At 40.4% G+C, this 25,584-nt stretch overlaps 1 protein-coding gene across 1 annotated transcript in view; it reads left to right on the plus strand.

Annotated features, from left to right (window-relative positions):
* The first annotated feature begins 4,716 nt into the window (after positions 1 to 4,716).
* The window catches only part of URI1 (URI1 prefoldin like chaperone), a 42,317-nt gene continuing 21,449 nt past the window's right edge, over positions 4,717 to 25,584 (plus strand). Inside the window, exons 1-4 of the mRNA XM_048073363.2 lie at positions 4,717 to 5,211; positions 17,042 to 17,076; positions 21,131 to 21,209; positions 23,442 to 23,577. Of these exons, the coding sequence (XP_047929320.2) occupies positions 5,140 to 5,211; positions 17,042 to 17,076; positions 21,131 to 21,209; positions 23,442 to 23,577 (322 nt within the window). The 5' untranslated portion in view covers positions 4,717 to 5,139. The remainder of the gene's footprint in view (positions 5,212 to 17,041; positions 17,077 to 21,130; positions 21,210 to 23,441; positions 23,578 to 25,584) is intronic.

Raw genomic sequence — 25,584 nt, forward strand, 5'->3', positions numbered from 1 at the left:
CTCAGAACTTGATTCTCCTTTCACTTATGCAGGTATAAATCACCATTGAACTCAACAGAGTTATACCAGCTTTAATTCTCGTACATATGAAAGGAGATTGAGGCCCTTAAGGTATTCAGCTATCTAGGCTATCTTTACTAATATACTGACATGATCAGAAAGCTCTCCTCCTTTAACAGAGAAAAGATGAGGGGAAAAAAGCAAAGTGACACTAATCTTTTCTGAGTCAGGCTTTCCTCTTGGGTGTGACTACATGCAGAAAAGCTAGGATTTCTAGGTGATACTAATCAAAGATGGCAGGAGCAACTACAAAGCATACAAATAAAGCATCCAACTTTCATATATTAAACCAGCCAGGACAGCACTCATGGTATAAGAGCTAGGATACAGTCAGCTGTCCTGCTGCAAGGTGCCTGGAGCTTTATTGCATGCTAGTATCACAAAAATAAATTATGTTAATTTCTTTATTATTATTAGCAAACATAAAACAGTGCACACTAACAGTTGACTATCTTGCCTTCCAAAGATACCACATATTTTACATAGATGTGTTTTGGATCAGAAAACAAGATTTCTACAGATGCTTCCACAAGGAAAGCTTGCAGCCTGTCCCAGCTCTTCTTAAATAGCTGCTCAAAGATGTGTGTGGATACGTGTATGCATATGTATGGATAATTTCTGATTATTTTCTGTATGTTGATTGTCTAACCCAAATTCAGGCTCCTCTACATCACCACCAATGCACTGGCAGACTTTAAGGTCCTTTTATGTTGCGATAGCTTAAATCTTCATGTAACAGAAAATCAGGCCCCTTGGAAAGAAACGAGCATCAACCTACTTAACACACAATCCTGCCAAAGAGCTGAACCTGAGGGTGGAGTGTTTTGATTGTTCTCAGATATTACAGTGTTAAACATGGGATAGGTGGGTGGATGGATGGCAAAGGAGAGGGTAAGTTGGTTGTGTTGAACAAACACTTAACTGTTACCTAGTGCCCCCAAAACTACATTTTAAGCAGGAGTTAAGCTGTTTAACCATGTAACTGAAAAATCAGTAGTGTGTTGGTGTCATCTCTGAAGCCTCTTATCTTTAATGAGAAAAGGCAGTGTAGAGAAAACAAGCTTCAAAGGGCACCACTGAACATGCTAATGTCACTATCACATGCTGATGTTTCAGACCAACAGCCATTTAAAACCCTTATTCATTCTACTTCTGGGCAATGAAAGGTGTCTAGCGGTTTGACTTCATTGTCATCAGCTAAACACAAAAAGTACTGACAGTTTCAGACTGATTAGACTGAAGGAGATGCAGCCTTTGACCACGGTTCTGCAAGCACTGAATATCTTCACTTGGCTAAGCAGTTCCACTGAGCCCAGAGGGACTGGGTCTCCTTCCAGATTTATTGATGGAGGGAGGCTCGTGGCCATAAATTTTTGCAAGAGGAAGCTCAAAAAAGAGACAAAAGGGTATAACTGCAATCTTCGGAAGAATGTTCATTAGAAATGTTGATAGTGGTATGGTTTGGAAAAAAACTTTTGGATTGGCAGAGCTGAGACAGTTCTAAAATTCTTGCTGGTGCACATCTGTCAAGTCTCAGCAACAACAACAAAAAAGACTTAACATTTAAAAGAAACTTAAGAGTCTCTTTGGGAGTTCAAAATGAGCATGTACTGAGAGTTTTACAGTCAGAATAATATTAATTATATAATTATTATATTAATCTTATGACATTTTGATTTTGAATAAGCTTTAACATGAGGATACTGTATTTTTTATTCCAACTCCTGCATTCTTTTTCATGAACTGTCCATTAGAATTAGTGCTCTGCAAGATTCAAGATTCAAGACTTGTAGTCACCCATGTAGAAGGCAGGTTGTCTGCAACCACAGTAACTCACTATAGAGTAATGTTTGTGATTTAAAAATGAAAAGAAAAACCTAAAACATGCACTTTGGAGATGGATCCAAGAAAAAAAACACAACAGTGATGTTGTGTATATCCTATGCCAGGAGGATAAGTTTGAATTTTTCCTAAAACAGATCAGGAAGCCTGTTGTTGGTCTGGGGAGTTCATTCATGATTCACGTTATCAGACTGTCCACACATGCTGACAACAGAGGTGGTCTTCGTAGGCTGTGTCTTGTTTTCAGAGGATGTGTTCTTCTCACAGGAGAAGATATTCAGGGTAACATACTCTCCAATGTGGTAACTATGAGCACCATTTCATAATTTTTCCCCAGTTCACTTTTGTTTCTCTCAGCAGATAGGCTGGCCAGACCATTTCCCCTCTCTGTCTTCTTTCTGTTCTCCCTTTTTCCTCCTTCTGTTGTGCTAGCCCTCTTTGTGGAGTAGTGATGAATGACATTTCAGGAGTTATGGGGTAAGGTGCAGCCTTCATCACCAAATAATGTCTTTTGCTTCAGAGCCCTGGTGTGCAGTTCTCTGCTGCCAACTTAACTTGGCCTTTCCAAAACTTGGCTTCTAATCCTTTGTTCTCACAGGTTGAGCTGCCCTGTTAATACCAGAACCAAAAATATGGCACCAATTTATCATTTGCAAAAGGTCATCTAATCTAGCTGGCTTGGGTGCTCATAAGAGCACTGCTAGCAGCCACAGCTACAGTACAGACGTATTTGCTGACTGCTAAGTCATGCACTTGGAAGACAGCACGTAAGCTTCACTTACAATGGTTTTGTACAGGTTATAAGTGCAAAAGAATGCAACCCAGAGACAGGCTTCGTGTTCCTTTTTGGCAAATGCCGTATCCCATCTGTTTGTCACTATTACAACATTTTTTCTTTGGCAGATGAAAAACAAAATGTACAAAAGGATGCAGTAAACTATTCCATACTCTAGTCAGTGCAACCAAGCCCATACAGTCATTATGCTGATAATGATGTAGCCTCTAATGTAGGCCAACTGTCAGAAGTGTTCAATGCAATACATTCTAGTGACTGAATGATGTATTTGTGGCACGTGAAATAGTGAAGTCTTTGAAACACGATGCAAGAGAAGCGGTTGCATGTCTTTTTTACTTTACTTAGAAAATAAAAAATGTTTTGTCATATAAAATTCTTACTTTGTGGGTCCCCTTGTTAGCTAAGTGTTTTTTTGTTATCTCTGGCAAAAAGTTAAAATCTTAAAATATGTATCCTCGTGTTGTGCATCTGTTTTGTTGTCCAGTCAAACTGTGAGGTGACACAGGATCAAACTAAAGCGTTTATAAATTACCTGTGTTTGTACTATCTCCTCTGTGAACACTGTTAATTGGAAAAAGGTTTAGAAGAGGTTCTAAACAGACTGAAAGGGAGTTATTTGCTAGGAGTTTGCTAGTGAGCTGTTTTCTGAAGATAATGTATAGAAGTATCCTGTCTGTTCAAAGGATCCAGAATCCCTCAGTGACAAATACGTGCCAGAGATTTCAGCTAACTTTCAATTATTCTTGAAGATTATGGATGTAGTTATTTCATAAACCAAGCTACCCAGCTGCAGTTGCAAATTTTTATTCGCAATATTGGAAGCTGTATTAAAGTCTGGCTAAAAGCTAACTTCCAGCTTGAGTAACCATGCTTTGAAAATTGTTTCTAAATTCCTCATCTGTGGAGCTTTTACAAGCTCTTAAAGGGGAATGGGAACCTGGGTTTAGAAAAGTGCACAGCATATAGTTATGTCTTCTAAATAACATAAATAGTTGTTTTGTGGTGTATACAAGGTTAGTTCTGCTCATGGAAAGGAAGTCTTGTTTCTTTTGCAGGAGAGAGAAACCCCTGATGTACATGTAGGGCAGATGCGTCTTTCTACCATCATGCTATGACAAACCTGCCAGCATCTGGTGGGGAGAGGGGACAACTGAAGCATCCCTGCTCTACTGATGAACGTATACACTGGGCGTTTACAAACCCCTATTCGCTCAAGGGAAAGGTTCAGCAGTAGATTAAAGGTCTACGTGTAACTGAACCCACTTACATGGTGTTCAGAGTGTAGAAGTTAAAACATGACTGCTAGTTTTTTTTTTGTGGCAGTCAGTCAAGTTCCCCCCAAAGTTACTCAGCTCTTTGGCTGCACTGTGATCTGGCACGCTGGCTGTTGTAGCATGCAGCTTTAAGGTATGGCTGCATTCCACTGCCACCATGTTACTTTGGACGTGCCTAATACCATTCATGAAATTAGCTAATGAATTTACTGCATATAAGTTACTGCATGGCACTCTGAGTGGCCATCCACCACTAGCTCGCCATGCGTAACTGTTCAGCGTTGGCAAGCCTGAGTGCTGCACTGATTTTAGCGAATCTTTAAAAGTATTTTGCCATCCTGCGGGTCATAGAAATCCTCACGTTATGAATTTGTGAGAATGGGCCCTGTGAGATTAGTTGCTGTGGCATAACCTTCATGCTACAGAAGATACACAGTTATGCGTTTATGCATGCCTAGGTGTGTGTAATATTGTTGTAGATCGACCAAAACGCTTCACAGATGGAAAATGCCTCACAGATCGGCTTCGATTTTCTGAACCCGAGGCCTACGAGCTCCGGGCCTGCGCTGCGACCGGGGGCACCTGCCCCTCGGCACCCCGCGGTGGCGGAGCCCCGGGGGGGTAGAGGCGCCCTCCCGGCCTCTCCCGGCCGCCCGGCGCTGACACAGGCGGCGGCGAGGCGCGGTGTGCGGCCGTGCCGAGCCGGGCCGGGCCGGGCCGGGCCGGGTGTGGGTGTGGAGCGCCCGCCTCTCGCGGCTCGCAGCCGGGTGCCTCCCGCGGGCGCTGGGAGGCTGGCTGGCTACCCAGAGTGCAGCAGGCAGGCAGGCGGCAGGCGGCGGCCAGCACCGAGCTGCTGGCGCTCTCCCGGCCCGCCGGCGCAGCGGGAGCCGGGCCCAGGCGGCGGCGGCTGCGGCGCGGCCCAGAATGCGAGTGTGAGATGCTTCCCCCGGCAGCGGCGCCCCGGGCCCAGGCGGCGGCGGCCCACGCGTGGATGAGGCTCTGGAGCCGGCGCTTCGCCCTGCACAAACATTTCTATAGGACTCATTCGCCCTGCTGAGGAGATCGGATCGGCCCCGCGCGGCGCGGCGCGGCCCGGCCGCCTCAACCCCCCCTGCCCCTGTTCCTCCGTCCCCTGCGGCGCCCTCACGGGCTGCCGGCCCGAGGGCCATGGAGGGCCCCGGCGGCGCCTCGCCGCTTAGCCCCGCGCTGGTGGGCCGCCTCCGCCAGGAGCAGCAGAAGGTAACGGCCGGGCCGGGCCAGGCAGGGCCGGGCGGGGGGACCGGGGGCGGTAGGACCGGGCCCCGGGAGGGGGCGGGGGGGGGGGGGGGAGAGGGGGGCGGGGGACACCGGGGCGGCAGAGCCGGGCCTGCCTGCGGCGGGTGGGCACGTGATGGCGGTGACGTCACGGGCGGGGGGGGGGGGCGGCCCCGTCCCCAAACATGGAGCCCCTCTGACAGGGGCTGGGGGAGCCGCGGGGGGCTGGGTGCCGCGGCGCGGCGCGTGGGGTGCTGCTCCCTCGCGAGTGGGCCGTGCTCAGCGAGCCGGTGTGCTGTGGGGCTGGGGGGCCTCAGCCCTGCAGCACAGGTGGCGCCCGGGGCCATATTCAGTGTGTTAGAGCCACAAATACATGTTTACCCACGGTCCCCATGCTTCTTATTTTTTCTATACATTAAAAAATGTTTCAAGGTGTTTCTGTGGTATGCAGTAGAGCTCCTCAGTCCAGGACTTCTGTCTTCAGTGTGCATTGCTTAGTCACCTGTTGTAGTTAAGAAAACCGAATAACGCATGCATGGTGTACATCGTGTGTCTCGCCTGGCATGTTGTCCACAAAACAGTGTCCGCTTTTGAGTAGCACACCAGGTAATTACCAGAAGATCTGCGTAATCGACTGACCGTTAATGTGGATGAACAGTAAGAGGATCTGCTGGAACGCACTGCGTAGCCCAGTCTGCATGGATAGTAACCTGTTAGACTGGTAATCAGTGATAGTAACCTGCCTGTTCATTTTCAAGGTGGCAGAACTTGGTGAAGAATAATTTATCTGGTACATTGTTGTCAGTCAGGCCTAATGTGTAAGTGGATGCCTGTCATAACCACATGGAATTATTCCCAGTTCGTGGTAAGACCCCTCTGTGAGCAAGTTTAAGATTCTTAAACTGATCTGCTCCAGTGCAAAAGAGGCCCAGGAGACCATTAATTAAGCCTCTGTTCGGCTGATGTACCAAAATTATATTTTATCATAAGGAAACTTTACATAATTTCTGCAAATTGGCTAAAAAAAATTGATCACTTCAGCTTCAATATGAAATTATACTAAAGAACTACATATCTTGGTTACAATGGAGTGTCATGATGAAGATATAGTAGACTTTCCCTCTATGCAATGAATATATATAATTGGATTACAACAGTATTTTCAGTTACGAAATTATTGTATTTTAAGATGGAGGAGGTCTTTTCGTTTCAGCTGCTTCTTTGCAGGTATTCATATTTTTCTCACAAAATTACTGAATTTGAAGACTCATGTTTTGGACTTACCACAAACAGAGATAGGGAGATGTAGTTATTCAGTACTGTGGTAAGCTAGTAATCACAGTACCAGCATCATAACGAATAGTACAATTACTTAGAACTATTATCTGTATGTGTTGGCATTTAAGCGGGCACATATATTTCTTTTAATCAGAGTGATATTGTGCTATCCTAGTGACACTTGATTAAGTATAAAGAAACCCATTTATTCCCATTAGTCTGAAGGCAACCTTTAGTATGGTAGTGAAACACAGCATTGTCTGTCTGCAGAATTAAAGATAATATTTGAATCACTGTTGATTATTTTACCATCCGGGCGTAACCCTGGTTTAGCTAGTTAGAGTTTTGAGATTTTAAGTGCTAAAGGGCTGCCGTGGAGAACACCCGAACTGAGGCCTCCTTCCTGTTTAAAAATATTAAAAGAACAGGATGTTCGTGACTTTCTATCTTTAATCTGATTGAGTCTGCAACTTCCAGGTTTATGACCTCTGGTGAAAAGTAATTTTAATTCTTGTTTAGGACTGCTTGCCTGTTGGACAGATTTCATCTTTTTAATTTGTAGTGATAGTAAGACCAAACTGTTAAAAGCAATTTTCAGTGCTTCCACTAAAGGCACTTTGTATAAAAACATGACTTAGAATGTGCATCCTGGGGATAAATTACAGAAGAATATCTAGTAATTTTCATGATAAAGACCATCATTGGAAACACAGTGCCTGCGTATAGTTTTGAATATTTCTGGAAGAATATAATATATGTATCATGGATTACTTGCAAAAGCAATATATGTTAGCTGAAAATACTGTGTTAAATCTAGTGCAAGTTAGTAGACGAATTATACAATTAATATTTAAATAGGTGGATTCTCGTTCTATAGAGACTGCACTTAAACATAATATTTGATATATATTTATTCCTGTGATCAAATGGGTTGGGATTACTAGCTGATAGGAAGTTGACAAGTCGGATTGGTGTGATTTGGTAACACTTCTGAAGACAGTGGATTTACAGTGGGCTCACGCGTTCTATAGCTTCCAAGCAATGCAATGAAGATATGCGTAATGGGAGGCATTACAGAACCAATTAGACCCAGGAGACATTCGTAGAGTGCAAACACAGTCATGGAGAGTCTGATGGATTCCAGTGTTATCTGGCAATAGGATTTTTTTTTTCACTTGCACTGACAAACACACTTTTTTGTTTTCCTTTTAGGAGAATTAGGATAAGGAAGTGGCTCTCCTGTCACTCATCATGACAACGAAGCACAATTAGATTTAGTATAGCTATTACCATAACTAACTGTAACTTGGTAGCCACTGTGCATTATGACTTTCTTAATTTTTATGAATTTGATTGGTGGAGACTGTATGGTCTTTAATTTCTAAATTGTGCGCAAGATGCTGGGTACTTGCAGTTTATTAACAGTTAAACAGCTTGTAGGCGGTTACGTGGTAACAAATCGCAGAATCCTAAACTTAATGCTGTTTTATTTTGTTTTTCCTTCTTATATGATTTACTTATGTGGCTAGTTGCTTCTGTTTTCAAGTCTTTTTCAAATAATATCTATGCCATGAAATCAACAACATGGCAGTGTTAAGGCTGTTGGTGCAGCCTGAAAGGGAGCAGTGAAATTGAGCACAGTCTTGCACACTTCTCACTGCTGCAGGAGTCACTGGAAACCTGAAGCTGTTTGCCTGCGGACTCAGAAGATGAGTCAGTCAGTGTGCCTTCCAGTGTAGCGTCTCCCAGGGTAGTGCACTTTTTCAAGCCTGCATTCAAGTTAGCAGAATTTAGAGAAGGCTTGGATACAAGACACCAGGGTGGTAGGGCTTCATTTTGCACACTAACTGTTTGAGAAAAACTGACATAATGTCTGAAGCTTTGTTCAACATACTGCTTAAAAGGTCCCGTCTGAAGCTTCATTTGCCATATTCTATTTAAAATAAACCTGGACAATTGCTTCATCCGAAACTGATCATAGAATCATAGAATCATAGAATATCCTGAGTTGGAAGGGACCCTTAAGGATCATCAAGTCCAACTCTTGATACCGCACAGGTCTGCCCAAAAGTTCAGACCATGTGACTAAGTGCACAGTCCAATCTCTTCTTAAATTCAGACAGGCTCGGTGCAGTGACCACTTCCCTGGGGAGCCTGTTCCAGTGTGCAAACACCCTCTCGGTGAAGAACCCCCTCCTGATGTCAGGCCTAAATTTCCCCTGCCTCAGCTTAACCCCGTTCCCGCGGGTCCTGTCACTGGTGTTAATGGAGAAAAGGTCTCCTGCCTCTCGACACCCCCTTAACGAGGAAGTTGTAGACTGTGATGAGGTCTCCCCTCAGCCTCCTCTTCTCCAGGCTGAACAGGCCCAGTGACCTCAGCCGTTCCTCGTACGTCTTCCCCTCCAGGCCTTTCACCATCTTCGTAGCCCTCCTCTGTACACTCTCCAACAGTTTCATGTCCTTTTTATACTGTGGTGCCCAGAACTGCACACAGTACTCGAGGTGAGGCCGCAGCAGCGCAGAGTAGAGCGGGACAATCACCTCCCTTGACCTACTAGCGATGCCGTGCTTGATGCACCCCAGGACACGGTTGGCCCTCCTGGCCGCCAGGGCACACTGCTGGCTCATATTCAACTTGCTGTCTACCACGACCCCCAGATCCCTCTCTTCTAGGCTGCTCCCTAGCGTCTCATCGCCCAGTCTGTACGTGCAGCCAGGGTTTCCCCGTCCCAGGTGCAGGACCCGGCACTTGCTCTTATTGAACTTCATGCGGTTGGTGATCGCCCAGCTCTCCAACCTATCCAGATCCCTCTGCAAGGCCTTTCCACCCTCATTCGAGTCCACAACTCCTCCAAGTTTGGTGTCATCAGCAAACTTGCTCAAAATACCTTCTATTCCTACATCCAGATCGTTTATAAAAATATTGAAAAGTACCGGCCCTAAAATGGAGCCTTGAGGGACCCCACTGGTGACCGCCCGCCAGCCTGACGCAGCTCCATTTACCATAACCCTTTGGGCCCTGCCCGTTAGCCAATTGCTCACCCATCGTATGATGTTTTTATTTAGCTGTATGGTGGACATTTTGTCCAGTAGGATCCTATGGGAAACCGTGTCAAAAGCCTTGCTGAAGTCCAAAAAAATCACATCAGCTGGTTTCCCTTGGTCCATCATACGGGTGATCATCCCTTTTACTTTCTTAGTCAATGTTGTGGCATCTTCCAGAGTAGCAATATTTGTCTTTGCTGTTGTTAATATGAATTAAGTACCCAGTAGTTTACATAGTGACAAGAATTGTGAAATGAGTTAGCACAAAGGCTTCTGTTTCACTATCAGTGTAAACAGACTGAAGAACTGGCTGCCATAAAAAGGTGAATCCCTCCACCACCTTTGTATCAGCACTTGTGGTCAAGTTGCTGTGGGGTAAGTGGAATCCAGTAACACGTGCCAGGACGGCAGTGCCAAATGCCAGCACGAATGTGGCTTGGGAAGTGCTGCGCCAGCAATGGGTGAAACTGGGCTGCCCCTTGGAGCCACAGCTGTGCTTGTACCAAGTCAGAGCAGTTCCGAGCAACAGTCTCAGATGCCTGATTGAAAATTTTATTTATGATCATGTGAGTTATCCAGGAAGCAGATGACTCTAACCTTGTGAAAGATTTTTAATCTTAGTTTTTGATGTGGTTGCTTGTTTATGCCTTTGAGCACTTCTGGAGTGGCACATTTGTGACACTGCTTAGTGACCTGGGTTGGTCCAGCTTAAAAACAAGCTTTGTTGTTGATTTTTTTTTTCTTTTTTTTTCCCTGGATTATTTTTCAGCCAGAGTGGTTCCCTAATCTGGTTGAAAGTGCAGCATCACAAATGTGTGCCAGCAGATTCTGGCGGGGTTGGAAGGATGAGGCAATGGAGCTGAGTAGCTGGAGACAGGGAGGGACTGATGGCTGGTTTGCTCAGGTCTGGGGCTGAGTGTTGAACCACAGCCTGAAGGTATGTCTGTGAGGCAGTTTAAGCTAGTTAATTTGGGCATTGCTGGCAGCATAGTTGTTGCACCATAGGCTACATCAAAGCTTGCCAAACCTGCCTGAGACGTTTGGTAGGTTAGATCGTGGGAGTTTCATGCTTGTGTCTACTGCTGTCTTGGTATGTGAGCTAGCATGGGTATGGTATAGCCACATGATTATGCTCACCCAAAGGAAGCTAAAATATTAAGTTATGATTTCCTTAGGTTTGTGTCAAGATGAAGTTACATGGCACAGCCGCTGCCTTGCTGCCAGGGAAAGACAAGACCTTGCTCCACTTTGGTCATTGCTTGCACCAGTTCTGTTGGCTCAGAGCAGATTTAACTCACTCATCTAGCAGAAAAGTTCCATTTGCTGTGTTTGAGAGTTGAAATGACTGACAAAGGGATCTGAAACAGTAAAACGGGTGCTGGGAGCTTGTAGTTGGACCTGGGGAAGAAGGGTGCCACCTCATGTAACACAGCACTGCCTGCTTGGCTGGCTCACCGGAGAGGGCGGCCACACTTCAGTACGCGCGTGTAGAGTTACTGCAAAGTAACTGCAAGTCGTTTGTCTACGTGACCTACAGCCACAGCAGGGATTGCAACATAAAATAGTCTTGAGAGGACAGAATTTCACAGCTGGCAAAGGAGAGATGAGGCATTTTTCTGTCTGCTTTATAATTCCTAGATGGTTCAGGTAGAATTCTTAAGTTCACAACAGTCATTTTAGTCCTAAGTTAGTTTCGGTGTATTGATAAATCGTAGTTACATACTAATCTCTCTGTAAAAATGTGAGAGCCAATTGTGTGCACAATTAATACAAAAACACTAGATCTCCACTTGCTTTCTTGTAGAGATAAGTAAAATCTGTGATAATATTTTTAAACGGGAAGATTTTTTCCTTTAGAAAGAAATGTTTGCCATGATTCAAATTCCTTTCTCCCTTCCTTCAGTATTTCTCTCAAATACATTTCTTGAAAAGGCATAAATTTCCACCCGAAGGGGAACTTATGTTAATAATTTGTTGAAATGTAGTGTTTTTCAGTAATATGATTTAATAAATGAATATGAAAGCTTAGAAATGCCTTCTTCCTTTCCTTTTAGATCATACACTGGCAACAGACTGAAGAACTTTTAATAGTTTTATTTCATTTTTTGATTGAAAATGGGGCTCTAGGAAAAACAATTGTGCAAAAGTTAATTCTGTCTTTCTCCATCAGTGACTGCTGTGTTTTGGGCAACTACTGTGTGGTTTCCTAGAGGAAAAAATGAAAATTCATTTTAAATGTTTATTTTGCATGTGGCTTGTTACATCCTTGTTACCAAGACATGATTAAATGTTTGACCACCCATTAGCGTTCTTCTGTAATGTAAAGTCATGTTGTGAACTGGTTATGTTATTTCATCAGTAAGTTTAATTTTATTTTCTGGTTTTGGGGTGTGACAGAAATCTTACGCATACGAGTAGTATGGCAGAGTGGGTCTTGATACTGCAAATGTTTATAGACGGAGGTGGCTCATGTGTATATATCAACTGAAGTAAATACTTGCGTGTACAAGGTTAAGCAGTTAAACTCAGGAGAGTCATCTGAATTAGATCAGTAGAGGAAATTACCTTGGATTTATCATGAGCCTTGTAAACATGGATCTGCATTGCAGAAGACCAGTATATGCTTTTGCTGTAGTTTGCAGAAGGTTCTGAGCAGTAGAACCAAGGTCGACACTGCGATCTTTACACAGTCCCAAATGGCAGGGACATTCTCCTGAAGGCAAATCGTTGGTTTTAGACTTTATTAGACCCTTACTTTAATTACTGTCTCATTACTTGCTCTGCTTCCACAAAAAGTATTCCATACTGCCATTTTCCCTAAGTAACTGGAAATGTGATTGAAAGGGATGTTTAAAGTGAGACTAATTCAAGATTAAATAGTCACAAATTATATTATTGCTACATGTAAACAAATTACTTGCATATCTGATTTTATTCAGATTACTTTTCAAGTGGTAAATAATGCTTTATCACTTATATAGTGCTCTTACATCTTTAGAGTGCTTTTCTCACATTAATTAATCATCATTAAACACTCTGAGGTGGGTAGGTTAATACTATTATCCCCATTTCGCAGATGAAGAAATGTAGACTGAGAGGTTGTGATTTGCTTCAGGCCATATAGAAGAAATCAGAGCTGGGATTAGATCTATTTCCCTAGCTTCTAATTTCCGAGGACCAACCAGATTGAGAACCACAGCTTTGAAGTAAAACATACAAGTATGCATATGGAAACAGCACATGTTTGGCCTTTTAGGCCAAACACCCTGTTAAAGTGGAAGCTTTGTGCTGCGTGTATTTCGAGATTCATGCCCAAAGTGTGGAGGTAACCTCTCGTTTGTTTCAGAATTATTCCTAACCTGATGGGGAATTTTTGTTTTAATCTTCCATTGAAATTAGCTTTCATCCTGGAAATAACAGTCTCTGGTTCTTGGGACTTGGATATAAGTGTGAGTTGGGTACAGCACTTTTCACAAGCCGAGACATAAATGAAATAAAACCATGGCAGCTTGCCTTAGTGCTGTTCATAATATAAGAGAGAAAGGTAAGAATTGCCCTCAATGTGTTAAACCCACCACCTTTGTAGGCAGTGCCTTGCAGCTTAGTTCAGAGAGGCATTCTGGTTCCTGCACTCCACCTTAGGGAACTAGCTAAATAAAATAAAATAGTCTTGGACTGGAGAGCAGAGCAGAACTATCTGTGCACCGCCTGGGTAAGCAGAAGCACCACAGAGAACTGTGTTCAGCTGTAAGTTACGGGAGCACATGCAGAAGCAACAGGTAAGAAAAACTGAGGTATAAAGAAGGTACGCTTTTACATGAGGGTGCGGACCTGCTGAGGAGAAGCAGCAAATACGCATACAGTAATGGGGAACAGAGCAGAGACCCGTGGGCACATACAGGTGAGAATCAGCTTCATGCTACAGCATCCATCCCATGCACCTTCCTTCCCAGCGTGGCAGTGCCAGCGGCTGCAGTGCCTGGCTGCTGAGTCAGGGGCTCTGGCATCTGGTTCCAGCGCTGCTTCTGGGCAGCCTTCCTGGTGAAGTCACTCAGCCCATAAAGTCAGCGCAGCACTTTCCCAAGGTGCTGTACACCTTAATTCATGGAAAAGGTTTTGAGCTCTTCATATGGAAGATCCTGGAGAAAGTGGAATATAAATAGACCAGAAAGAAAATGCACTGGAGAAAAGGGATTTTCTTCCCTCGGACAGCTTGACAGTGTCTGTGGCTGTATGGTATGCGTTGTTTGGGGTGGTTTTGACTCATTAGCCGACCAGCTGCCCAGTGTTAAGGTGGGGACAGTGGGAAAGGGGCTACCTGGGAGCTGATGTGCAGCTCTAAAGCTGCTTCTCCCGCACTGCTCTGACAGCACTTGTTAGTCCCAGACTCAAGCTTCCCTAAAAGCAGTAATGTACGCCTCCCTCTCAGTAGCTCCGTGTGTAGCAGCAAGGAGAGCAGAGCCAACACATCATGCACTTTACCATCGGATTTGCACCCAAAGGCGTTATGCCATGGGCACTGGGCATGCAGAGCTGCCCTTGCAGCTGTGGTGCTCTCAGGGCAGGGGCTTGGGAAGTGCTGGATTGTAACAAACTGCTGGCGGGGGAAAGGAAGGAAACCAGATACCTGCTTATTTGTTTTCTTGTGAGGTTGTGGAATGTGTTTGCCAACAGTGGGCCATGTTTTAATAACCAGACTTGCGATTACCTAATGTTAGATTTGCTGCAAGAGTAGTTCAATAAATATTATAGCATGCAGATAAGCCACCGATAACACTGTGCGTTCACAAATTCATATACTGCTGTGCCTAAAAGGTAAGAATTCAGATTTTATTGATACCACTTCCACTCTAGTGTCTTAGAAGCAGTGCAGAGTTGGTGGCACTGGTGCCTGGACAAATTGAACTTAAATGAACAAACGAACAGGTGATTTATTTTATTTACCCTGGGAGAAGTTTTCATTCTTTAATTGTAATTCCAAATATAAATTATGTGGGGAAGATAGACTAATGATTTTTCTGTGTTTGATTAAAGGCAAAGAATCAAAGATTTGTTTATACATTTATCAATTTGTTTCTTTGCTATCATAAAACCAGTTGTTATCCAAACAGTGCGACTGACCTAATAAGGGACATATGCATAATCGATCTCCTTCTGTTTTTCAATATATATGCATATTTTTTAAATAGAGTTCAGTACCAGAAGTTAAGTCTAAAACATTTTCAAGGTGTTATATTTTAGTGCTTCTATAAAAGGTCTCATTTTATTCTGGCCACTGAAATGAAAAGGTTTGTTGTTGGTTCCACCCTTTAGTATCCCTTCAAGAGAGATTATATCAAAGAAGAAGAATTAAATTAAAATTGATTGGTGTTATTGATTTTCTTTTTTTCTTTCTTTTTTTTTTTTTTAAGGGGATAAAGGGCAATGGAAACAGCATATGCCCCTATGCTGTTTTGAAGATGGACTATTTTTTTAAAACATAAAAGCATATGTGCCCAATTTACATATTTACCAATTAAAAAAGCTTCCAGGAAACATTAAGTAGACTATCTTCTGTAACCTTTAACATTGTAGCTAATGGATATAGCCTGAAAATTTTCATAGAAGTTCCTCTAAATAATGTAAATGATTATGAATATGTAACTAGTTAATATGCAGCTACGAAAGGATTATCATGTAGAGGTTAATGAACATGCTGCTCTTACGGTTTGCAGGGCTTTTCTTTTTGTGCTTTTAGCTTGCTTCATGCATGGAAAGTCATGTATTGGGAATGGGAAGCTTCCTGTCTTTTCCATCTTCATCTTTAATGGGGCAATTAAACTGGAACTTTCTTAAAGGATTTCATAAACATTTTTGTGTGCTTAATTATGTTGTGTAGTTTACAATCAGTGCCAAATCTGAAAGAGTGAAATGTGCTGATGGGATATTCTCTGACTTGGTAGTGTTGCTCTCCATTGTGTGCTCGCATTGTTAGGAAATGTAGTTGCGCTCGTATGATTTACACCTTGTGGGAAACTTTGCTCTTGAAATGGGTTTAACGTTGATAGCGTGAATTAGATTTCTGTGTTTATATCTTGCAGAAGTCTGTATATTTATTCTTAACATTAAAAATATTTAGCTTGCACATTAAGGAAAATACTTGCTAGGAATTTGATTTATAAGAGTTTAAAGCAGATGATAAATCTAAACTTGGCGTAAGCAGGGCAAGCTACCTGGCTGAATTTCCTGATGGATTATGAAACAGCCTAACCACAAATGTACAGCTGATCCTTTTCATTTAAGTACTTTACTCTGTTTAAAGAATTACTAGCTCACAAAGCAGCCCCATTTTTTTGTTTGTTTTTGTTTTTGTTTTACACCTATATAAGTACAGAGTGCAGGGTCTGAGATCTGTTCTGCAATAGCTGCACATATGCTAACTAAAAAAAAATTGTCTTTCATTCTGTTGTTTGGGAAAAAAAAAAAATTATCTGCTCCAGTGATTTCAGTGGTACTTGAATGTATGTTATTGTTTTTCTCATTAATTGCTTTCAAATGTTAGCATTATTTTGGCTACAGAAAAAAAAAATTGTAAAAATAAAATAAAAAAAAATTGTGAAGATGTCTAGACATATTTAATTGCCTCATGGCTTCATTACATTTCATATAATTGAATGAAATTGTTTGTGTTATATTTTTGGTAACCATTATTCAGAGATCAGAATATGTTTTGAAAGGCAAAATTTCCACATAATTATGGAAGAGAAGGGCACAGGTTTCAGCATCTTGGTTGTTTGCTGTGTCAAAAAAATATGGTTAAAAAAGAAAAAAAAGTATTTCATTTTAACAATATACTTTGTTCTGTAAATTATTTTTGACCTCTTGGGAAGGTCTACAGTATAAAGAAATAAGTGAAATATTCAGATTAAAACTACTTTTTTTGATCTGGACAGAAAAGAATGGAAGTCAACAGTTTATAATGGTCAAATATCCTTTTATTTAAACGCTCACAAAATTAATTTGTGCATTTTCAGATTAAAACTGCCAGTGGAAACATTTGTTGACGTACTGATAAAGGAAAAATGTTTTTGGTGCTGTGGAGTTCGTTTTGTTTTTTTTTTTAGTGAATAAGTATGGAAGTTATATTGATGTCATGTTATAACTTATATTGTTTTCTTATTCTGCAAGCATGTAACACTGAAAATAGATCTGCAGATCGCACAAAATACTGCTTACCTTATATCATATGTCACTTAATAGTTATGGAGCAGGTATTGTACCAAAATATGAATTGAAAACTGTAATTTTTTCTGTGGTTATCAGTCTGCATTAGTGTGTGATTAAGTGTGCAGCTTAGTAACTACCATTCACAAGGCTTTGCACTGACAAATAAAAATGTATATAGAGACACCACCAAATCTGTAAAGCAACTGTTCTAGTTTCTGATACATTGACATTGCAGCTCTGTGCTTAGCCTTGTTTTTTCATGAACAGTTATCTGTTTTAATGACAGGTGGTCACTAGCTGCCAAGAAAAAATCCAGCACTGGTAAGTGAAAAATGTTTGATTACATGCCTAAAATACTGATCAGTAACCTAGTTGTATTCTAGTAAACTTACTGTACTTACTTACTGTCCATTCTAATGACAGCCAGATTGGACAGGTATGTTTTGGGGACTGGAGGTAGCTCAGAATTATTGCAGTATGCTCTCTCTGAGATGTTTGTATTTGCCACTGATGCCATTGCTTTAAGTCACAAATAGACTGAACCTTAGCGTATGGTAAATACCCATCTCATTCACCATATTTCCCCAAGTAACCTTGTGGGATGATGCTGAATTGGCCTGATAGGTGGACAGGTATTCACAGAGTAGAATCAATTATTCTTGTTTTCTCTTTAACTATGAGCAAGTAGGGAAATTGTTGTAGCACATTTTTGGGGAAAAAAACACCAAACAAACAATGTGAAAGTAATGTTTCTCTGTTTACCCCCCAATAAACCATCTTATAAAGCATAGTTTGTTATGCTTAGAAAGAAATGATTTATGTTAAAAAAAATATATATATATCTGGGCACTTTTTTCTCTGTTGGCAATCTATGGTTAATAGAAAACATGCTTAGTAAATAATGGTTTTCTATGGCATCTGAGGAAAATGTACATTTAATGGTGAATGAAATCTTATGAGTTACTGTGAGATATAACAGTTGATCTTACAGATATCAAATTACAATATATCCATGCTGTGTTTACCGTGATTTTACTGAGAGAACAACAGGAGCTGTCTTGATTATTGTCTGCAGGGTTATTGCAGAATCACAGCAACTGCCCCTTTAGTGGTGAGATTAAACCTTTGGTTATACACCATCAAGCATATAATATTTTAAATTTATTTTAAGAGGCTTTTTCTTCATGCCTGAAAGATCTCCAAGCAAATAATTTATATTTAGTGTATATCAAATGTTTTTAGTTTAAATGCACATGGGCTGCAAGCACTGGATAAGAGAAAAAAAATCAAGGCAATCTATACACATCGTCATATTAAATTCTGACTATTGGCTTGCAAAAATAATCTAAAACTAATATGTTTCATTTATGTTTAAAATTCAGAGACTGCATTAATTTTCAATAAGGGAAATATTACTGAAGTGCCTACTGGTGCTGCTGTAGTTAAGTTGGTCAGAATTTCCATAATGCACATACTTTTGGGGGAGTTTCTGCAGTGTCCACGCCAATTTGGTACAGTGTGAAGTTCTGCATGTACATTCTTTCACAAAGAGACATATTTTTTTTTTTTCTTCAGAAATAAACTAATTGACAGCCTTAAAATTGGAACTTTTTTTAGAAGTTTGGGAAATTGGTTGGGGTTTGTAGAATGGGGTAGGAGGGTAGACATTGGGAAGAGGGGTTGCTTGTGTATTGGGTTTTGAGCAAACTCTGGCCATGATCCTATGAATTTGGGGGATTTTGTCACAGAATGTTATAGGGAAAACCTAACTTACTGATGTTTTTTATGTAGAAAAGCAGTTTATAGAGCATCCATACAGTTTTTACTCTAAGAAAACCTATTCAAAATTTAGTACTCTTATTTAGATCCTGATTGTGCAAGAGCTGAGTGCTCTTGCTCTCTTGAATAATTTGTTCATATAAGACCTTTTAAGTAGTCAGTGACACAGAAGAATGTTAAATAGAATTGGGTGAATAACAATAGGGTTTTAAAATGCCCAAGTTAAATATATTTCCATTAAATTATTTTCTTTTTCACTTTTTAGTGCACACCTTTAAGTATATTTTTAAAGGCATGAATCTGATAATGGGTCTGGGATTAGACGTGGTATTTTCCTTTCTGGATACATGATCATAGCTGGAGCCTAGTACCCGTTCTGCACGTTCCCTCTCCCTCACTGCACGTGGTGACCAAGCACACCACTGGCACACGTGCTCTAGATGAAGAGGAAGGTCTGCTTCCTTCCTTGAGTAACATTCTTTCACGTCAGCTCATGAAATGGATAGATTTTCATTTTCTTTATCTTGGTGGTCCAATGCTTAGAGATTCCTGTGGTGGAGGTCTGACCGGCCAGAGGCGGTTGTTCCACTGAGTGCAGAAACACGTTCTGCTCTTTCTAAATGTTCTTTCCCTCACCTTGCCCCATGGATCACCACACTGGGGAGTCTGCTTCCAGCTATCATTGGTGCAGAAGATGTGGTGAATCAGGGCAATAAAACCCTGCTGTATCTGAAGCAAGTTATTTCTGCTGTACCTGGATCAGATTATTCAGTAACGGGCAGCAGTCAGACCTTAAAGGCAGAATCTTTCCGATTAATGAAGAAATGTCAGGTGACTTTGAGCAATGAAACAACGGGTGTGCTTAATCCTGCTATGAGTGGGATCTTTTTTTTTTTTTCCCTGTACCATTCTTTTCCTGTGGAGTCCTCTTTCACTGAAGTGAGGTCAAGGCCTTCAGTTTGGGGGTCGCTTGGTTTTCAGTGAGTAGTCTGCATCATTGTCCTCTTCTCTGAAAACACAGATCTCTGCAAGTCAAAGGCTGCATTTTGTAAATGTCCTTAAGTAATTGTTACTGATACCAAGTTGTCATTATATTGCTTCCCCCCAAAACATCTTGTGAGCTTTGTTGAGATTCATGAGTTTGGCCTTCCTCTTTAAAGGAAGTGAATTACGTCGTCACTGTAATGAGGGCAGTGGACAAAGAAACTTGCTGGGTGCATTGGAAAAATCTGCCATCAAACCAAAGAAGTAGCAAGCATCTTTTGTAAATTAGTTGTATGGAATACAGTTTTAATGTCCAAGTGGTTTAAATTCTTTGTTCGTGACCAGTTCAGCAACTTAAAATATGAAGTACTCCAGGTATGAAGTAGTGTGATTACAGCAAACTTCAGCTATGGAAGAAAATGAGACAAAACATAGGAGTTGCAGATAATTTTTCATAATGAATACTGAAGGAGATTTTACTCTCCTTCTGAATCTAAGAAAATCAATGATAATATTTTGAGAATTGTGTTATCAACTATGACATTCATTTTTCAGCACATTTATAGATTGCTTTCCTGAATCATCCTCAGAAAACCTGTAATTTGCATCCTGGGTCAGCGTTGTTAAGTGTGCTGCTTCGTGCTTTCAGTTGCCTTCTATTGCAAAATTTACTGCCATACATAGGATGTTTACTGTTTTGAAGTACAAGTAAACAATATCATCAAACCTGACATTTATATGCTAGATACTTCATGTAGGAGCTGATTTCTGATGATCTTCAGAATGGCAGTTGTCCATTAAAAAGACTTTCCAGCAGAATTTAAGTGTTTAAGATTTTTTTAAGAAAAAAAGACTTTTTAGAGGGAGTACACTTGTTTGTTTTGCACACAAAGGAAAATCCCCATAGCAATTAAAGTGCTGTATCCTGCAAAGTCAGGTATCTGTCATGTGAATAATTGATCCAAGTTTATTAAGCCATTTCTGTCTTGTAATGCAGTCTTGTGGCTTATGAGAAACAATAGAAGGAATGCTCCACACCTATGTTGTTTGTCAGGTTTGGAAGACAGGACAGAATCAGAGCAGAGTGGTCAAATGATCTTTCAGGACTGTTGACTCTTAGTAGGCCCAGAAAGTAGATGTGAAAATCAGAAACAGTTAAAATTTTGTCCATTTATGTCAGCCCAAACCAAGGTCATGAATCCTTTATTACAAGTAATACTTTGAAGAATTTGCCTCTTCTAAAGATAAACTGGATTTTCAGTTCTTTTTCTAAATCTTGATGGTGGTATAATTGTTGAACTTGAACATGAAGTGAGATGTGCTAAAGCCTAGTGAAAGAACTGATTCTTAGCACCATAAAAAAACAAATTCAGAGACATTCACCAGCTAAAATAATCATGTCCCTATTTTAATACACATTATTCTAAAGTAGTCTAGCTATTATATATAATTCCAAGGCTTTTTTATAAATAACTTATTAATTTGTCAAACAATGTGTTTAAGAGTAAAATAGTTTGGTTTTCTTTATTTTTTGGGTTGTTGAATTAGTAGATGGAAAATGTTAACTCTTCACTTTAGATATGAAATTGAATCAACTTAAATTTATCAACAGGAAGAAGGTGGAGAGTGATTATGAGGCTCTTCAGGAACGACTCCGTACGTTGCCTGATAAACTGTCCTATGATATCATGGTATGTACACTGTATCGTTCACATAAGATAATGGACTAAAACTTTCAGAAACTCAGGTATCTGCATCTGCAGGGAGGTGTTACTCAGGTTGCCATATAATACTCAATAATGGTACATTTATGATGATAATAGTTAAACCTTTGCTTTTGTTTCTCTCTCTTTTCTTTGAAATCTATTATAAATTACAGTGTTACTGACAACTGAGAACAGATGACATAAATGCTAACACAAAACCTGACACATTTGATATGTAAATCTATTGTATAGAAAACTATAATTATGAGTGAATTATGGTACTTAGTCACTTCCTTTGAAGCAAGTGGCCGTAGTATTTTCTGATTCATGGGAATAAGCCGCAGAACATTGATTTTTACATAAAAAGGTGCTGCTAATTTTTGTTTCACTGATCTTCACATTGACATAGCGATCTTTTCTTGTGCTTCGAATGTTCCGTAACAACTGTACAGCTCCCTGTTTAAACTTTACCATGTTGACTTGCACTCACCAGAATTTTGATCAGTTTGGCTTTTCTTTTTTTTTTTTCCTCCTTTTCTCCTTTTCCCAGGTCTATTTCTAGGTAGATCTTTGTAGCTGGGGGAGCTGTACTGTAAATAACTGAATAGGTAATTTCAGTGCAATGTACCTAACTGCTTTCTTACCTGGCAGCCTGGCTCGATATACAGTTGAGCTGTTAGTAAGACAGCAGTGGAGCACAATTCCCAGGTAGTAAAGGAGAAAGTTTCTGTCTTCAGTGCTGAGGATTCAGTTCTACATGTTATGTGAATAGTCCTGTGACCATGTGTATATGCATGGCCACATGATTTAAAATAAAAAGATTGTGTTGTTTTGAAGCACAGAAAAAATAGTGTCTAAAAAAAATAGATATGGCTTATTCTTAGTTAAAGCAGCCATGTCAACTCACATCTGTTATTTTAAATGTATATAAATAGTTCCTATCCTGTTCGCCAAATATTTTCATATGTTTTCAATTTTGCTTTCATCATTTTGGGGAAAGAATGAACAGGCAAATGGTGCATCCTGCTTCTTGAAAACCAAGTCAAGAAGGGTATATCTGTAGGAAAAGCCCATTCTGCTTAGTCATGGCATCGATCCCGCCTGCTGCAGAGCTGCATCAAGCACTGACAGGCACCTCCTGGATGCTGACGCTGGAGAAGACCGCTTTCCAAGGAACCGGGTCTGCCAGGCCAAGTGCTCTGCTTCAGCAAAACTGTGGTGGGAAAGCAAGTGGTTAGCCCGAGGAAATGAGGGGGGCAGCAGAGCAATAAAGTAGAAAGAACTGGTACAAACTGACTGAGATGGACCTTTTTATCTTAAGAAAGAAAGCTTGAGCTGGCTGAGGTTCTTAGCTTTTTGCCCCCTCCATTTTAATTCTAGTCTCCTGACTTTGAGATTGAAGCCCAAAGGCAGCCAGGTAGATGGCTGCTGCTCTGAGATGGGGTGCAAGTGCAGGGGCTGGTGCAGGAGCAGTGCATGAGGGCTGAAAGTGATAGCACTTCCCATGGACAGCGTGTCAAATGTGGCCTGCAGAAGGTGTCTTAAGTCATAAAAAGCAGTGTCCCATACACTGTAACCTGTGTTAAGTATTGCTTCCTGTGCCTGGAGTCATGGGAGGATGGACGTTGGTTGGTGGGACATTGCCTGAGGTCTGTGTACTGGTGAAGGACAAAACAGAGCGAGGTTCAGCACTGTGGTCCTGCTGGTAGTCCCCTGAACTTACACTGAGGTTTCTAAGCACTTACTCTTAACAAGGCATATACTGAAAAAAGCAATTCATATTTGAGTTGTCCATTCAAGAATACCTTGTCAAGAATTTCGAAGTTAGGGAACCTATTTAAGAATGTTAAAAATGTCAGCAAAGCTAAACTTGCTTTTACTGGGAAATGAATGTAGTCTGTGAATAACAAAAACTTAACTCACCTGAACAGCTTACATGTTAGGATAAAGTTAATTTGCTTTCCATATTATTATTCAGTTGTACTGTAGTTTCATGTCACAAGTTTTCTTCTTATATTCTACTTTTATGGTTTTGTAATTAAAATATTAAATTCAAGCGGACTTGGTCGTTTGAATATGTTTGAAGGGTTTACATTAAATAACTGATGTAGAATTTTTTTTAACTCTGTATTTTACTTTTTTTTTTTGAACTAGGAGATGAATGACTAGGTTTATTTTCATGAGCAATTTTCAACATGTTTTCTGTGCCTTTGACAGGTACCTTTTGGTCCTCTTGCCTTCATGCCAGGAAAACTTGTCCACACCAATGAGGTTACTGTTCTGCTTGGGGACAACTGGTTTTCAAAATGCTCAGCGAAGCAGGCTGTTGAGCTAGTTGAGCACAGAAAAAAACGTATGTATGCTTCTGAACACAGTTTATTAGTCAATATTATGTATCTTTTTATTAATATATAAAATCAGTAGCATTTACACCGTTCACTTTTTTGTGTGTGCTAGCTAACAAATATCATTAGATTGTAATATCAATGTAGCACCTGATTTTCCATCTTTACTTGTTATTTTATCAAATGTATGATTTTTTAAACATCTAGCCAGAGCTTTATTCCTGTTTTTTCTCTTTTTTTTTTAACATGCTACAATTGCTTGAGTTACCAAATTGCAGGTTTTGATGTTAGATTAGATTACAAGGTCAGCAAAGATTTGTTTCTTATAAGCAAAACAAAACAACAAAACAGGCAAAAAACCTGTCACTCATTTAATTTGAGAAATACTGTATTTTGTTCCAGAAAGCGGACACTACAACGTATTTTTGCTCTTAGTTACCTTATTCCCCACGTTCTGTTCCCTTGTCTCTTCTCTTATTTCTTTGCTGCCTTGTCCTCTGTTTTTTGTCTGGCTGTATTATTTTCCAGCTTTCTTCTCCCTCTTAGATGCTTTATTCCTATTTTTTTTTCTTGCTTGTTTTTCTGGATTTACTGCTCAGCTGCATTTCTGCTGTCTGCCCTTGACATATCTATCTATTGTCATGGAGAGATCCACTGGATCTCCCCAGATCCAAGTGCATTGGTGACCACCAAGTTCCTGTACAGCAGCAGATGAGGATCATAGAGGCAGACAGGCAATTCCTTTTGTTTGTTTGTTTCCAACTCTTTTTAGTTGTTGCTGGGATCTTGGCTCTGGAAAGCCAGGACCCCCAGCAAGCCTTGTGCACAGCACGCTTCCTGACTTCTTTATGTGAGAAAGAATGAGAGACTAAAATATTTGATAGAAATGCCAAGGAAGGGAAAGCACAGTCAAATGGAAAATAAATTTATGCCTATTAGCCTTTGCTGTTTGTTTCAGATAAGCATTTGATTAAATATTTTTTTCACATCAATTTTACCTGTAATCTGTCTCATTCCTGAATGAATGCTTCCTGCAGCTTTACCCCTCCGTATGTTACAACCAGCATAAGTGTTTACTTTGGATTTTTGTTTATAAGTTCAGTTATCCACATTGCTGCTTGCAGCAGAATACATCAGAGGTTCCCTGTCTTTAATACATTTTTTTCAATTCTATGCAACAATATTTGTGTAAGAAAAGTTTTTTAAAAAAAATAATTTGCTGTATTACCTTAAAATATTCCTTTATGAAGATTACCAAAAGTATACAAAAGTATATAATTTGTTTTACCTATTATCTCTCGTAATCTCATTCTCCTGACATTACTTTGCAATTTTATTTCTTATTGAACTGAATATACGTTATTTATTGTGAGTCTTGCAAGATCTCAGGTCCATGTCTCTCTCCTTGATCATTTTTTTTTTTTCAGTGCTGCAGAATATTTTTGTCACAGTTACATTCAGTGAAATCATTTGACCTTTGCATAGTAGATGTTTGAACATTAAGTAGTCTGCTGGGAGACACACAGTAAATGCTGGGTTCTTTTCCTTTATGATCTTTTAAATTGCATTTAAAATATGAACTCAGAAATACTCATTTCTTTTAAAGCAAAATAGTCATCGATGCCTGGATATAAACCCTGCATTCAGCTGATAGTTCACTTCAGCTGTGTGATGGCTGCCAGTGGGAGGCTCCAAAACACTGATATTAACTAAAAACTTTTTATTTAAGACTATTCTCAGTTTTGAATGATAAAAGCCATATTAGTACATACGATTCTGAAAAAAGTATGTATTTCTTTTACAGATAGTTTTCTTCTTTACAAAGCCATTCCACATTAACTGATGGTGAATTAGAGATAATGAAGATTTTTTTTATTCAAATTAGAAAAAAAAAAAGTACGTGTTCCACTTGTGGCACAAATGTGAAAGACTAGTGCTTCATAGGTGTTTAAGGTCTCTTGTATAGTGGACTGTAGATATTTTAATAGGTGTCACTTCTGCTTTCACTGGCATTC

This window comes from Anser cygnoides, chromosome 12 (genome assembly GCF_040182565.1).
Source record: "Anser cygnoides isolate HZ-2024a breed goose chromosome 12, Taihu_goose_T2T_genome, whole genome shotgun sequence".
NCBI classification, from domain to species: domain Eukaryota; kingdom Metazoa; phylum Chordata; class Aves; order Anseriformes; family Anatidae; genus Anser; species Anser cygnoides.